Source organism: Trichosurus vulpecula, chromosome 3 (assembly GCF_011100635.1).
Source record: "Trichosurus vulpecula isolate mTriVul1 chromosome 3, mTriVul1.pri, whole genome shotgun sequence".
NCBI lineage: Eukaryota > Metazoa > Chordata > Mammalia > Diprotodontia > Phalangeridae > Trichosurus > Trichosurus vulpecula.
The window spans coordinates 401,304,490-401,318,061 of NC_050575.1; the positions used below are offsets into that span (position 1 = coordinate 401,304,490).

Consider the following 13,572-nt stretch of genomic DNA (forward strand, 5'->3'; position numbering starts at 1 on the left):
GGGGGGTGGGGTGGAGGGGAGGAAATATTTCTAAGGTCTTCATTTTTTTTTGCCTATGACTTCATACTGTTTAACAATGATTTCTCAATTTTTTAGGGACCTAGTATTTTTGTCCACGTGAATCATAGGCTACAAGTTGTATTTGAATTGGGTGGGTTGTCATCGGCAGTGAACAGTGGTTGTCAGACTTGACAAGGATCAGCAGGCTGGGATACATTCCTCAAATAAAGAATTTATGTGGTTTATGTTATGTGGTTTATGCGGTTTATGTCAGGTCAACAAAGAGCTGCCTCAGTACTTCATGCATTTCTGGTAGAATCGCAAACTTAGCAAACTCTATTGAAGAACAACATGTCAACATATAGTAAAAGTAACAAAAAAATCATATACCCTTTGAGCAATAATTCCACTGTTAGGAATTCCCCTGAAAATGTTATCAGAAAGGGAGAGAAAGACAGAGAGACAGAAGAGGGAGAAAGAGGAAGGAAGGGAAAAAGGGAGAAGAAGGAGAGGGAGGGGGAGAAAGAGGAGAGGGAGAAGGAGAAGGAAGGAGAGAGACACAGAGAGAAACAGAGGTAGAGAGATGAGGGGGAAGAGAGAGGAAGGGAGGGAGAAACAGAAGAGGGAGGGAGGGAGAGCTAGCTGTTCAGAGATGTTTTATAGCAGCATTACTTGCTTCTAATAAGCAAAAACCAAAAAACAAAACCAAAAAATCAAAACCCTTTCAAATCTATGTCTGACATCACAAAGGATTGCTTGCACTCTACAAGACTGTTTACAGTATTGTTAAATGTAAAAAGACTCATTTGACAGGAGAATTTCAAAAATTGGAAACTACCCAAATGTTCAACAGAAAGAGAATAGTTAAATTGTGTTACATTAATAAAGAGAATGTTATAATGTAATTAAGATGAACAAGTATGAGTAATATAGAGATATGGAAATACCTTTCCATATGCAAAGGGGGAAGAAAGCAGAATTAGCAAAATGATATATACTAAATCAATTTAATTCAATTTAGCAAGAATTTATTAAGTACAGAGGCAGCTAAGTGGCATAGTGAATACCATGCTGGACCTGGAGGCAGAAAGACCTGGGTTCAAATCCAGCTTCATACATTTATTAGCTCTGTGACCCTGGACAGATTACTTAACCTTTGTCTACTTTGGTTTTCTCATCGTAAAATGGGTATCATAATGGCACCTGTCTCCTGGGGTGGTTGTAAGGATCAAATGGGATAATATTTGTTTTTTTTTAATTTTTTGTTTTTATTTTCGGTCCCAAATTCTTTCCCTCCCTCCCTCCACTGTCCCCCTGTTGGAAAGGAAAGCACCATGATACCTATTATACACATAAAGTTATACAAAAGGTACTTCCACATTTGCCAGGTTATGAAAAAAAGCAAGAAAAAGAGAAAAAAATATGTTTCAGAGTCTATCAGTTCTCCGGAAGTGCCTTTTGGCATTGTGGTGGATCACCATATCGATCAGTTACTTGGTCTTCCACAACTGATTCTCGTTACAATATTGCTGTCACTACACACAAAATTCTCCTTGTTCTGGTGAGATAATATTTGTAATGAGCTTTGCAAACCTTAAATTGCTGTATAAATGCGAGCTATCACTATTATCCTTATATACTACATGATAGGCACTACAGATATAAAGAGAAAAAACTAGTTCCTACCCTCAAGGACTTTAATTTTATTGGTGGTTAGTAGGAGTGGGGTAGGGAGGATGCTCTCTCTCTCTCTCTCTCTCTCTCTCTCTCTCTCTCTCTCTCTCTCCCATTTGTCTCTATCTATCTATCTATCTATCTGGCTGTCTCTCTCTATTTATATCTATCTATTTATATCTATTTATCTGTCTATCTATCTACCTATCTATCTATCCTTTGATACAACTTCCCAGAACAGGATTGTATATGTATAAATATAAATATATGTATATATGTGTGTGTATAAATATTTTATGCACACATACATATAATAGCTCCAAGCCTCCAGTTAGACAAAATGCCCTAGCAAGACCTCTCAGTGTTAGACTTATTATATATCTGTCTTCTCTGAGGTTGCTCCTCTCTCAAATTGTCGTCTTTTTTCCTGTAGGTACACCCAGAATTACAATACCTTATAATTAACACTTTATAAAGAAAAAGTCAACATTAAAACAAAGAAAGACAAACAGATTTTTTCCCTGGTCAAGAGGAAAACTTTCTGGTTTCCACGAGGGAGCCCATGGAGAAAGGATTATGATCTTGGCTCTGCTGAAGGGGGAGGGAGCTTTCAGCAACATTTGGTTCCAATATTCCTTCTTCTAGATCTGCCCCACTTGCTTTCAGAGTCCTGACTCTTTTCTTTGGGGTAGCTGCTACTGCCCTAGGGTTCTTGGCTTCATGCAGCTTTTCACGACATCCCCTTCACCAGTAATGTATCTTTCATGCATCTTTTCAGAAACTAGCTTCCTCTTTTAGACTATTTCCTGCACTATGAACTGGCTAAAGGTCACTGTTGGTATTAACTTTTCTCTTGTCAAATGAACCTTTTTACACTTAGTAATCCTGTCAATAGCCTTATAGGATGCATTTCTCCTACGAAATATACTATGTCCATAGACAGAGTGGGCTCAAATTTAGAGTATGACAGTGGCAAGGAGCATACATGTCTGGCGAAGGGCCATCTTACAACTCCCTTAGTAGAATCCTTATGAAGTTTCCTTTAGGTATCGCTCTCTGCTGGACTCTGAGGATCAGTGCTTTTTTAGAGTGATAGTCACTTATCTCTACCATGAGTGGTCACATTTTGGGAAGCTGCCTTTCCTCAGGTGACTATTATTCTTTGTATTTTTGTCTTTGGTGTATCTCTCTGTCCCTGACGCAGGAGTTTATTGCTGCCAGCCATTACTGCTCCCATGGACACTGTGATAGCCGCTACTCGACTCTGACTGATGGCAGGACTTCTGATTAGACCTCTGGATCTGTACTAACGAGGTCACTTGGACACATTCTCTCAAATACTCATTCATCTAAGATGAAGGAAGAACAATCACAAAGAGACAGATATGACCATGGATTCATGGCTTCTGTGGCCAAGTGGTAGATAGGACAGTTGTCCTTCTCCCTAACTGAGTCTTGGTAGCAGTTAAAAGGACTCCTGTCTCATGGCAGCTCCAAAAGAAAGAGGGCAAGCTAGGAGTGGGTAGTTCCTTTTTTGTATTCCAAAGTCTTGGCTCAGCAGTCCCTGAATCATTAGTTGTCCTGACATCAGCAGGTGATTAGTTAACTCTTTGTCATCACACAGTGCAAACTCCTGAGTTGTCACGTCCAGAAGACAACTCACTCTAGGCTTCTGTGTGATGACTTGGATTGAAACCAGACAGGGAATATTTGATTATGTTCCAAGAACTGGACCCTATAGGCTGGTCCTCTCCAATTACATGGGGATTAGAGATACTAGTGCAAGATGCCTTTTCAATGTTGGTTAGAGAAAAGTAACCCTTCTGCATCCTGCAGGAAACTTTATGGAATCCTGCCTCTAAGAGAGAAAGTGCTAGAAATGCTGAGGTCCCTTCATTCTAGAACTCTGCCCTGCAGCATCTGGTGGCCAGCCCTGTCACTTCTCACTTCTTAGGACATTATCTTGAATTTGGGACAGAGGTAGGGATTGGGACCAGAGTGGTATTTTGTGTCCTAGGGAAAGTAGAGTTTTTCTAAATCTACCCTTGTCTGTGGGTCCCAATGGGGCTCGAGGGATTTGGAGGTGGCTCCCAAGTTAGTCATTTTGCTAGGATTTGACAGCAGCTAATGAGAGTTTAATCCATAGACTCATGTAATAGTGGGCTCAAGAGTGCTCCCTTCCCACTTCTTTCACTTTCACTCACCTCAGAAGCCCAGATGAAGACAAGGAATAGGCAGACAAATTCACATTTAATCAAAGTTTATTGTGGAAACACTGAGAGTATCAAGTCATGCTTCCCTTTTCATAAATATTCACTCTTAGAGAACACATACATACATTTCTAGGTCTTCTGAGTAAACCATAACAATATAAATTAATTCAGTTTTACAGACATCAAAAGCTTTACTCTCTTACTGACATTGGCTCATCTTGGCCTTCTCATTCAGAGAATTAAATAGACATGAGCATCCACAAACAGACCACATAATAAATAAATAAATAAATAAACAGACAAACAAGTAGTTGCTAAAGACCTAAGAGGGCAGTATCGGAGGAGTTTGGAAATAACCCAGGCTTAGGGAGATAGTTATGGGTGATTCAGGAGAGGCCCCATCTTGGCAGAGGCTATTTGCTTTTGTCTCTAACAAGGCAGCTTTTGAGCACAGTCAAGGCTGACAGGGCTATAGCCTAGCCCATTTAGAATCAGCAATGCAGAAGAGAGCCTTGAGTTGGTGATCCCACAGGATTTCCTATTTCATACCCTTACTAAACTTCACAGATCAGAGGCTTCTTTTGCCTTCCTATTCCATGGTCATCTTTTCTTTCTCCAAGTACTCCCTCCTAATGCTCCCTACCTGCCAACCTTCCAGTGCTCAAACATTCACCTTGAATACCAAACTATCACCATGATTTCCCCAGATTCTATTCAGCCAGGCATTGAAAAGGGCCATGGGGGCTTTCTCTGAGCAAATTCACCATCTGAATGATAGCAATACAGATTTCCCAAAAGCATATTAAGGCCTAAATTGAACACATATCATATGTATAACATATGAACTCCCAAATTCCTTTTCTTCTCCCCTCTGCCTAGGTTCTAGAGTATACAGTATACATGGACTTGCTGCTTAGAAATCAGCCAAAATGAAGTCGGTTATGTCCTTGCCCCCTCTGATGTTCCCCAGGAAGACAGGCTGCTCATCCATTTGGGAAGTGCTGATGTACCAGTTGGGATATTCTGCAGACTCAAATTCAGTTGTATTATTGATTTCCACCTTGTTGAAGATGAATCGCTTTTCCACATTAATGCTGGGGAAATTGGCGATTTGCTGCAAATGATTAAGACAGATTCCCCCCATGAGAAAAGGAACAAAGGAACTTCAAAGGGGTTTTATCAAAAAGCATAAGGGCTAGAGTGCTGAGGTTGAATTCAAATCTTATCTTTGACACTTACTACCTACATAAACTTGTGCAGGCTACTTATCTTTGTTGGACCTCAGATTCTTTCTCTATAAGACTAGAGAAGATTAGAAGACCTCTAAGGTCCCTTCCGGCTCTTAAACTATGACTTCATCTCTGGTACTTGAATAGGAGCTGGTTGAGAAGTCCTTAGGTTGGCCAGAGAAGAAATTGATGTCCCAATGGGGCAAGGGTACAAAGGCAGGGGCTGAAAGTCATAATTCTTGGGTTCTTTTTATAGGTTTGCATTTTGGGGTGATTGGAAGGAGAACCTCATTCTTCTTTGTGGCTAAGTCCCAAATATCTAGGGATGTGCTTCTTTGAGCTTTGTACAAAGTAGAAGCTTAATAAATGTTTATTCAAGTAAGGATTAAATAAGAGACTGGAAGATACATGGATGAATCAATATTATTTTCTCATTGGGAATCAGGAGCTTAGGAAATTTATGCAAATGAGTCAAATATAGCTACTCCATCAATTTACTGCATGAAAATTTGACTATCTCAAACTACCTGGCTGTGGGAAATAAGTGAATTTTTTATAGGAGTGAAAGTGGTCTTTATTGCTAGTATGCTCACCTCCAGCTGCAGGATGGGCTTCTCACCACGCCTCACACAAGACAGATAGAGATTATTTTTCTTGATACACAGGACAACATGTGTTTTCTGGGAGCCTATATCACCAAGCAGGTACTTCATGCTGAAAATTACTGGGAAAGGAAAAGAAGAAACAGTGTGGTGAGTGGAAATCCCAGAGCAGGTGTGCTTAAGCTTGCTTGTATCATGGACCTCTTGAGCAGTCTGCTGAGGTCTAAGGATCCCTTCTCAGAATAATGTTCTTAAATGTATAAAACAAAATAAATAAGATTCCAAAGGAAACCTGTTCTAGGGAAATCCAGTTATTAATTCAATTTTTAAGAAGTTCGGGGAGCCCAGGTTAAGAATCTCTTTCTAGAGAAGTTGTTGGGCAAGGTGACCAACCCAGGAAGACCATGTTTCTGAGAGTGAGGCAATAAATAGGTATGGACATGTGAGGAGTAAAAATGAGAAGTGGGGGGAGGGGTGGTGGTTAAATTGAGTGGAAGCGTCATGTTACCGAGCTCACATTTGTGAGTCTTCTGAGTCAAAGATGTCACAATCAGGAGCTCCAAGATCACTTTTACTCCTTAGTGGGAAATACACCAGGCTTTCCTATTTCCAAATGCGAGTAGAAAGTAGGAAGCTTCTTTGCTCAAATGATTGACTTTCAAGGAAGTTGGAAGCTCAGAAGAATCAGTCACTCCTCTCACTGACTCCCTCTGCCAACACACTTGCTTCTAATCTCAGCTTTTACTTGCTGAGAAGTAGTGTAGAGTGGATGTGGTTAGTACCTATCAACTTCCATGACGGGGAGCAACTTTTTAGAATAAAAATTCAGTCCATTATGGTAGGTTTTCAAGATTGGATAACTTCTGGTCACATTTTCCTTTTTTCTTTTAATCCAGTTTGGTACAATTGGACTATTAGAAATTTTAGAGATAGCTCATAACAAAGAGAGCTAGGAATGTGAAGTCCAAGTTTGAAACCTTCTTTAGCTTTTCCTGCTTTCAGTCTTAAGATGAGTTTATTTAGAAATTTAGATCTTTGGGATAGAAGCTTAATTTCTGGAGGTCAAAGGATCCAAGAAAAAATTGGATATGATCTGAAATGTTTTTTTTCTAAAAACTGCTCTGATCACTCAGATTGAACCAAATGAAATAAAGAAGTAGCCAGTAAGGCCTCAAACTGACTGTCCTTTGAAACAATCTGAATTTGGACAATGCCTTTTCATGAGACCTAGCACAGTGTCTTGTACCATTGGATAATAGTGAAATAGACATGTGGGCAGAGGCAATGACCTTTAGTCTAATTTGGAGACCAACTATAGAGACAAAGAGTTAGGGACATCAAGAAGGAAAGACAAAATGTCAGAAATTACCTTGTTGGCTTATGTTGCGTCCATTGAGATGGAGAGCTCGCAGTTCACTGGCTTTGGACAAGGCCAGGCATTTTTGATTTATGTCCTGAATGGTGCAATCCTGGGAGGATACTAACCGAAAGCTGGAGTCAGACTCATAAATGTCACAGTTCTTGAAGGTGATGGGTTCTGAAAAGTAGAATGTGTATACTATTCAGAAACATTGAATCATTGGTGGCAATCTGCCAAGATTGTCCCTCAAGGTCATGAAGAACCACCTAGGCTCACCTCCCAGGACTTTTTCGTGAAGTATAGCTTCACCCAGAGACCCTGCCTTTGGCTTAATCCCCCCTTTTTTGCTCCTTTTCATGTCCTAACTCTTCTTAGGGAATACCCTTTCAGGAGAGTTTGAGATCGGCAGATTGGGAAAAGTGCTGAATCTGGCATCAGGAGGAACCAGTTAGCAAATCCTACCTCCAATACTCATTAGCTGTGTGACTAGGGTTAAGTCACTTGAGCTCTGCTTATCTCAGTTTTCATCTACAAAAGTGGGGTAATAATGGTACCTAGCTCCCAGGGTTGTTGTGAAGATCAAATGAGATATTACTTGCAAAGTGTTTTGCAAACTTTAAAGCATTATAGAAACACTAGTCATTTTATTATCATTATTATAATGTTTGTGAAATACTTTCTAAACCTCAAAGTGAGATATAAATGTCTGCCAAAAACATTAGGAAAAAGAGAAATATGTTGATTGATGTTGGGAATAGAAACACCTAGCTTCTGTCTCTCAGTTTTCTTACCTTCTTGAAAGATGTTTGTGAAAATATTCATCAAGTCATTATCCTGGAAGAACTGGGAGGAGAGTCCATTCAGATGCTTCATCTTCTCAATTGCAACAATTACCATCACAGTTTGATGGAATTGATGGGGCTGAGTAGTGAATTTCAGCTGGATGCCATCCTCCTCCAGAAGACTTTCTTTGGAGCAAAGATCAGGATACTGGAAGTAACCCTGCAGGAAAACAGTGGAGTTGGTGGTTTAGGGTTGTTGAGCTCATGTTTGTTTTTTCTCTTAGCAATTACTCCAATTGTGTTGGGAAGAGGTCTCACTCATCACTTAGAGTGGTAGACCATTAAAGAGTTTACAGGTCACCTAGACCAAGACCCTCTCACTTCACAGATGAAAAAAGTGAGACCCAGAGATGTCACTTGATTTAGCCAAGGTCTCATATCTTAGTACAGCCAGAATTATAATCAAAATCTACTCTTTTTTTCTGGTCCTTTTTCCAGTCCCAGGTTTCCATTTCCAATGTCATTGTCAGTGTTAAACACTATCTGGTTATGCAAGGTCCACTAGGATCTAGTCTGCTAGCCCATAATGATAAATATATTTTCTAGGAAGATAGGGATGATTCAAAAGTGAATACATGGCTTGTATTCAACACCTCTGAATTTTTACGGGTTCCATTTATGACATATGACCATAGACCTAGAGTTGTACTGGACCTCAAAAACCACCCAGTCTATCTGACTCCTTCCTCTCCATTTTGTAGATGAGAAAACACCTTGAGAGAGGTTAAGTGACTTAATTGTGGTCATAGAGCTGAGATTAAAACCCAGGCCCTAATTCCACAGCACCATGTCAACTCTCATGAGGAGATGAAGAAGAACACAGCTCAAAGGCTTGCTCTGTGAGTTCAGAGTAGTAGAACCTGGGCTTGTCAAACCATGTCAAAGTCCTCCCTGTCCCTACATCCCTACACCCCTTGACCCAGAACTTAGACCATAAAAGAAGCTAGCTGAGCACCTTACCTTCTTTTGGTTGGGGCCATCAGCCTCATAAAATTGTCTGTCATCATCGTCCCTGTAAACAAAACCAAAGAAGCTGTTAGGTTACTTCTCTGAAGTGGGGGTCTTTCTCTTTGTGCAAAAGCCTCTAATACTGTTAGAGAACTTATGGTCAAGTCCCTGAGGTCTTTCTGACAAGCTCCATTAGGACAGGCACAACATGCTCTAAAAGGTGACCAATCTGTGAGCCAGTTTGAGATTTAAAGGAGTAGTCAGTGGATACTGGACCCCAGCCAGGCTGTAGGAAGGCCCTCTATTACTAACTTTGGTCATGTTAAGTAGGGACTGGGAAGTGTATATCAGGGAGGGGAAGATTTAGTGACCAAGTCCTTCATCAGACTCAAGGATACTAAGGAATAGCCATGAAATAACATAAAAGTCCAGATTCCTAAGCTAGGCTTTGCAAAGGAGTCCCTCTACAATCCAATGCCTGATGCCCCATCTCTCCTTTTGTTCTCTTCCCAACTTAATCCCACTATCCCAACCCATTTCCCCTAGCCTTTTCTTCTGAACTCTGTAGTAGATGAACTGACAGTGAGTTGACAATGCCCATGGCTATAACTGGTTATGGTGGCAGGCAAAAAGAGGCAGAGGGTCATTAGGTTAGAATTTTAGAGCTGGAAGGGACCATAGAGATCGTCTCATTACAGATGAGGGAACAGGCAATATTATTTTTTGATTGCCTTTTGCCATGGGAAGATTTAAGTTTTTTTTTTAAAAGGACTCATGCAACTTTCTAAATCTTTGATCCTGGTCTGCTTTCCTGGCATAGGATGACCCTTCAGCTGACTACCACTTGTCATTCAGCCCAATCTTTTGACTTACCTGTAAAAATCCACTTCATCACAAGTGATTTCAGGTACCATTGCCATGATAACTTTTTATTCCTGGACAAAGAAAATGGAGGGAGTCACTAGCTGCACGTGGCTGAGCAAATATCACTCCCTATGATGTTGTTTCTTCCTAAATGACTAGAAGCTCCTTGAGGGTAGAGATCCTATGTTAATCACTTTTATAACCTCAGGATCCTTCCCTAGTATCTTGGCTTGCAATCCATTGAGTGATTAAACAAGTCAAAGAATTTCAGAATTGGAAGGGACCATAGTTAGCATCCATCTAGTCCAAAGGACCATAACCAAGTCCATAGACCCTTAAGAAATTCAAGGATTGGTTTGGGGGACTGGAAGGATGGGGCTTTGTTGGAAAATACAGTATTTTTATTTTCACTTTGGTTTATTTTCGATTTGGTTTCCTTTCGCATTTCATTTTATGCATTTAGAAACCTTAGTCTGAGAAGGGATCCATAGACTTCACCAGATTATTGTCCAAGACATCCATGACACAAAGAAGAGAAAGAGCCCCCATCAAGTCCAACCCACAACCAAGAAGGAACCCCTGTCATAGCATGCCCAAGAACTGATCATTCAGTGTTTGCTTCAAGAATCTGAGGGAGACCCACCACCCCGAGTGACATTACAGAATCCCATTACAGAAAGCTCCAATTGTCAGGAAGCTGTTTCCTGTCATCAAGCCCAAATTTATCTCATTTAACTTCCAGCCATTGCTCCTGGCTCTGTTTCTTGGAGCCAAACAAATCAAATTGAATCTCTTATTCATGGGACAGCCCTTCAAATTCCTGAAGGTTGCTATCATATCCTCCTTGTAAGTTCATTTTCCAGGGTAAAAACTCTGGTTCCTTCAGCCAAATGCACCATCCTATTGCAATCTTAGTGATGGTGGCAGCATGAATGGAACATCTGTCACACAATGCCCCCTGTCCCCTTTCTGGTAAGTTACGTTAGGTTGAATACTTCACAGTCAAAAAGGCAACCCCTGTCCAATTGGGACAGCCAAGAGGGCATGCCAGGTAGGTTCTTCTCTAAATCGATGCTATCACATAGCTCAAAAACTCAGTCAGGAATAGTGGAAAGAACACAGATTCTGGAGTTAGAGGGCCTAGATTCAAATAATTAATTTTGACCACCTAAGGCAGCTTTACTTTTCTTCCCTGGTCTTCACTCTCCTCACTTGTGAAGTGAGGACAAAATGGTTTTTGGAGTCTTTTCTGAGATCTGTATCTATGACCCTATGATGCCTCACTCAGGAGCATTGCCCCAATTTAACTACATTCACACCAAGTCTTCAAATGAGGCCAAAAGAGCATTGGTTCAAAAAACAAAACAAAAATAAAGCAAAACCAAAAAATCAGCAAGAGTTACCGGATAGAAAGTTACTTTTCACACATTAAAAAGACATTTAATTATAGAACCTATCATCCTAACTCCTGGACCCCCTTCCCCCCAACCAGGATAGATAGAGAGGTTCTCCTAGGCAGTAATCATTGGGAAGAATTCAGAGAAATGGTACCTTTACTGGCAGGAGTGACAGGAGCCTTCAGTCAGTTTCAGCTGTCAAGCGGAGAAATGATTTCTCTGCTGCCATCTGGGCCATTTTATTCACTCCAAAGCAGAAGTAAGGTACAACGAAATTTCCCTTTTGGTCAACTAATTGCACAATTCTGTAAAACTTAAAAAAGGGAATAGTGGGAACTTTGGGGGGCAACTTGAAATGACACCTCAGACATTCAGGGAAAGAAGAGGCAATTTGGATTCTATAATGATGTAACCCTTTCCAAATATGATGACCATGAATACTGTAGTATTTCTTGATTGCAATATAAATGAAGGATTGGATTTCATTAGATTTGCAGAATGTAGTTTTGGATTTATAGGATTGAAGGGAACAAAAATATGAATGATACTTTCTTTTTCAAAACTTCCTTTTTATTACAAACATTATCATCAATAAACATAAGCATTTCACTATATAAATGATAAGAAAGAGATTTCTATAAGAGACTGTAAACTTACAAAATATATATTAAATAGTTTAGTAAAATAAAGTGTATCCCTTCTGAACTTCTTTGTGTTTATAGCTGTGTATTGTTAAAAAATATCTTATTGATGCTCATTGCTTTCTTTACGTTTTATGTGTTATTACCCATTAGCCCCTTCCCCATCCTCTCTTATAGCAAATGGAATGCCTCCTCTGGGATTACTCCCCAACTTGCACTACCACTGGTAGGTTGGAGTGTCAAGAGGGCAGATGCTACTTAATTCATTCAGGGTTCTGGGGTAGCCTAGAGGAGCCATTACTGTCACTCATGAAGCCCATTCAGTTTGCTCCTAAATATCGTTCAACCAGTTGATGTCAATTAGTTTTTCCAAAAGGGATATTTATTGAGAAGGTACAGCAAAGAACGGTAGTCACTAAATAATACCCCCCTCTCTCCCTCCCTTCCTGTCAGTGGTATCTTTTATTTTTGCACACACACATTTTTCTGGAGAAAGTGAGCTCAAACCTAGGCAGTGCATATAGCAAAAGGACCACAAAGCTTTTGGTTACAGGAAATCCTTTTTCTACTTTTGTGGCATTCTCATAACTTTTCCCTCAAGTGTATCTCTCTACTGGCTCTGAAGTCGAGCATCCCTGTAGAGCCCGAAGCCTGGGTCTGGTTTGTTTTCTGTGTCCCCCTATACAGGTACCGCCTGGGGACTCTGGTATACTCAGATACTCATGCCGATGGAAATTCCAGATTTTCTGACCCTTTGAACTCACAAAGCTGTTCTCCTGGTCAATGTTTAGGGTGGGGATAAGCCTGGGTTTATTCTCCCACCCTCCTGGCTGCCCTTTTCTCTAGGCTTAAGTTCTACCTCTTTAAGGTGCTCCTGGTCTAGAAAATACTGGTAGACCAGTCAAACTCTCAGACTGCCATGCTGTTTTATCCACAGCCTCACGTAGTTCAACTAATTCTCTTAAACCAATCACAAAGTGGGCTTTCCATCTTTATATTCACCCCAAACCTTACACAAATCAGTAGAGTCAAGCAAAATGAATAGACAAATTTTGAGATTGTGTGTCTTGTTCTGTATCTTGAGTTTCCTATGCTAAGAGCCAGGAGGTATGCTTCTTTCTCAGTCTTCTCAAGTCACCACCACTTGGATGAGGTCTTTCAAAGTGGTTTTCCTTGACATCAACGTGACCATCAGATAAATAGTTCTTGTGTTTCCACTCATTTCACTCTCTATGAGTTCATACAATGTTTCCAAGTTTCTCTGAATGTATAATAACCATCATTGCTTATGCTACGAGGATATTCCATTCATTCATGTGTCTCACTTTGAGTGTTTATTTTGCTCCCATCTCTTTGTTGCTATATATTTTTGTGCAGATGAGTCCTTTCCCTTTGTCTTTGATCTCTTTGGGGCATATGCCTAATAGAGGAGTCAATGGATTAAAGGGTATATCATAGGTTAGTAGGTTTTTGGCATGGTTCTAAATTGTTTGCCCGAATGGTTGGATCAAGCCATAGCTTCACCAGTGGAGCGTTAGGATGTCTCCACCCATATATTGCTGTTCTATATTATCATCAGTTTTCTTTATATTTGGGATATCAGATCATTATCAAAGAAATGAGCTGTGAACGTTCTTTCCCAGTTACTTGTTTGCCTTCTAATCCAAACTATATCTGTTTTCCATGTGCAAAAATTTCTCCATTTTGTAATTAAAACTGTCCGTTGAAATTCCCATAGTCACCTCTATCTTTTGCTTAGTCAAAGATTCTCCTCTTGTCATACTTGTGAAAGATAAACACTA

The 13,572-nt window shown here is 40.2% G+C and overlaps 1 protein-coding gene across 1 annotated transcript; it reads right to left on the minus strand.

Moving 5' to 3' along the window:
- Window positions 1–3,926: 3,926 nt before the first annotated feature.
- Window positions 3,927–11,341, minus strand: IL1B (interleukin 1 beta). Its single transcript, XM_036752207.1, has 7 exons — window positions 11,284–11,341; window positions 9,742–9,803; window positions 8,881–8,932; window positions 7,870–8,080; window positions 7,088–7,255; window positions 5,710–5,840; window positions 3,927–5,001 (listed from the first exon to the last, which is right to left on the minus strand). Exons 2-7 carry the CDS (start codon window positions 9,786–9,788, stop codon window positions 4,801–4,803), a joined length of 810 nt encoding a protein of 269 aa, XP_036608102.1. The 5' UTR covers window positions 9,789–9,803; window positions 11,284–11,341; the 3' UTR covers window positions 3,927–4,800.
- Between the last annotated feature and the right edge of the window lie 2,231 nt (window positions 11,342–13,572).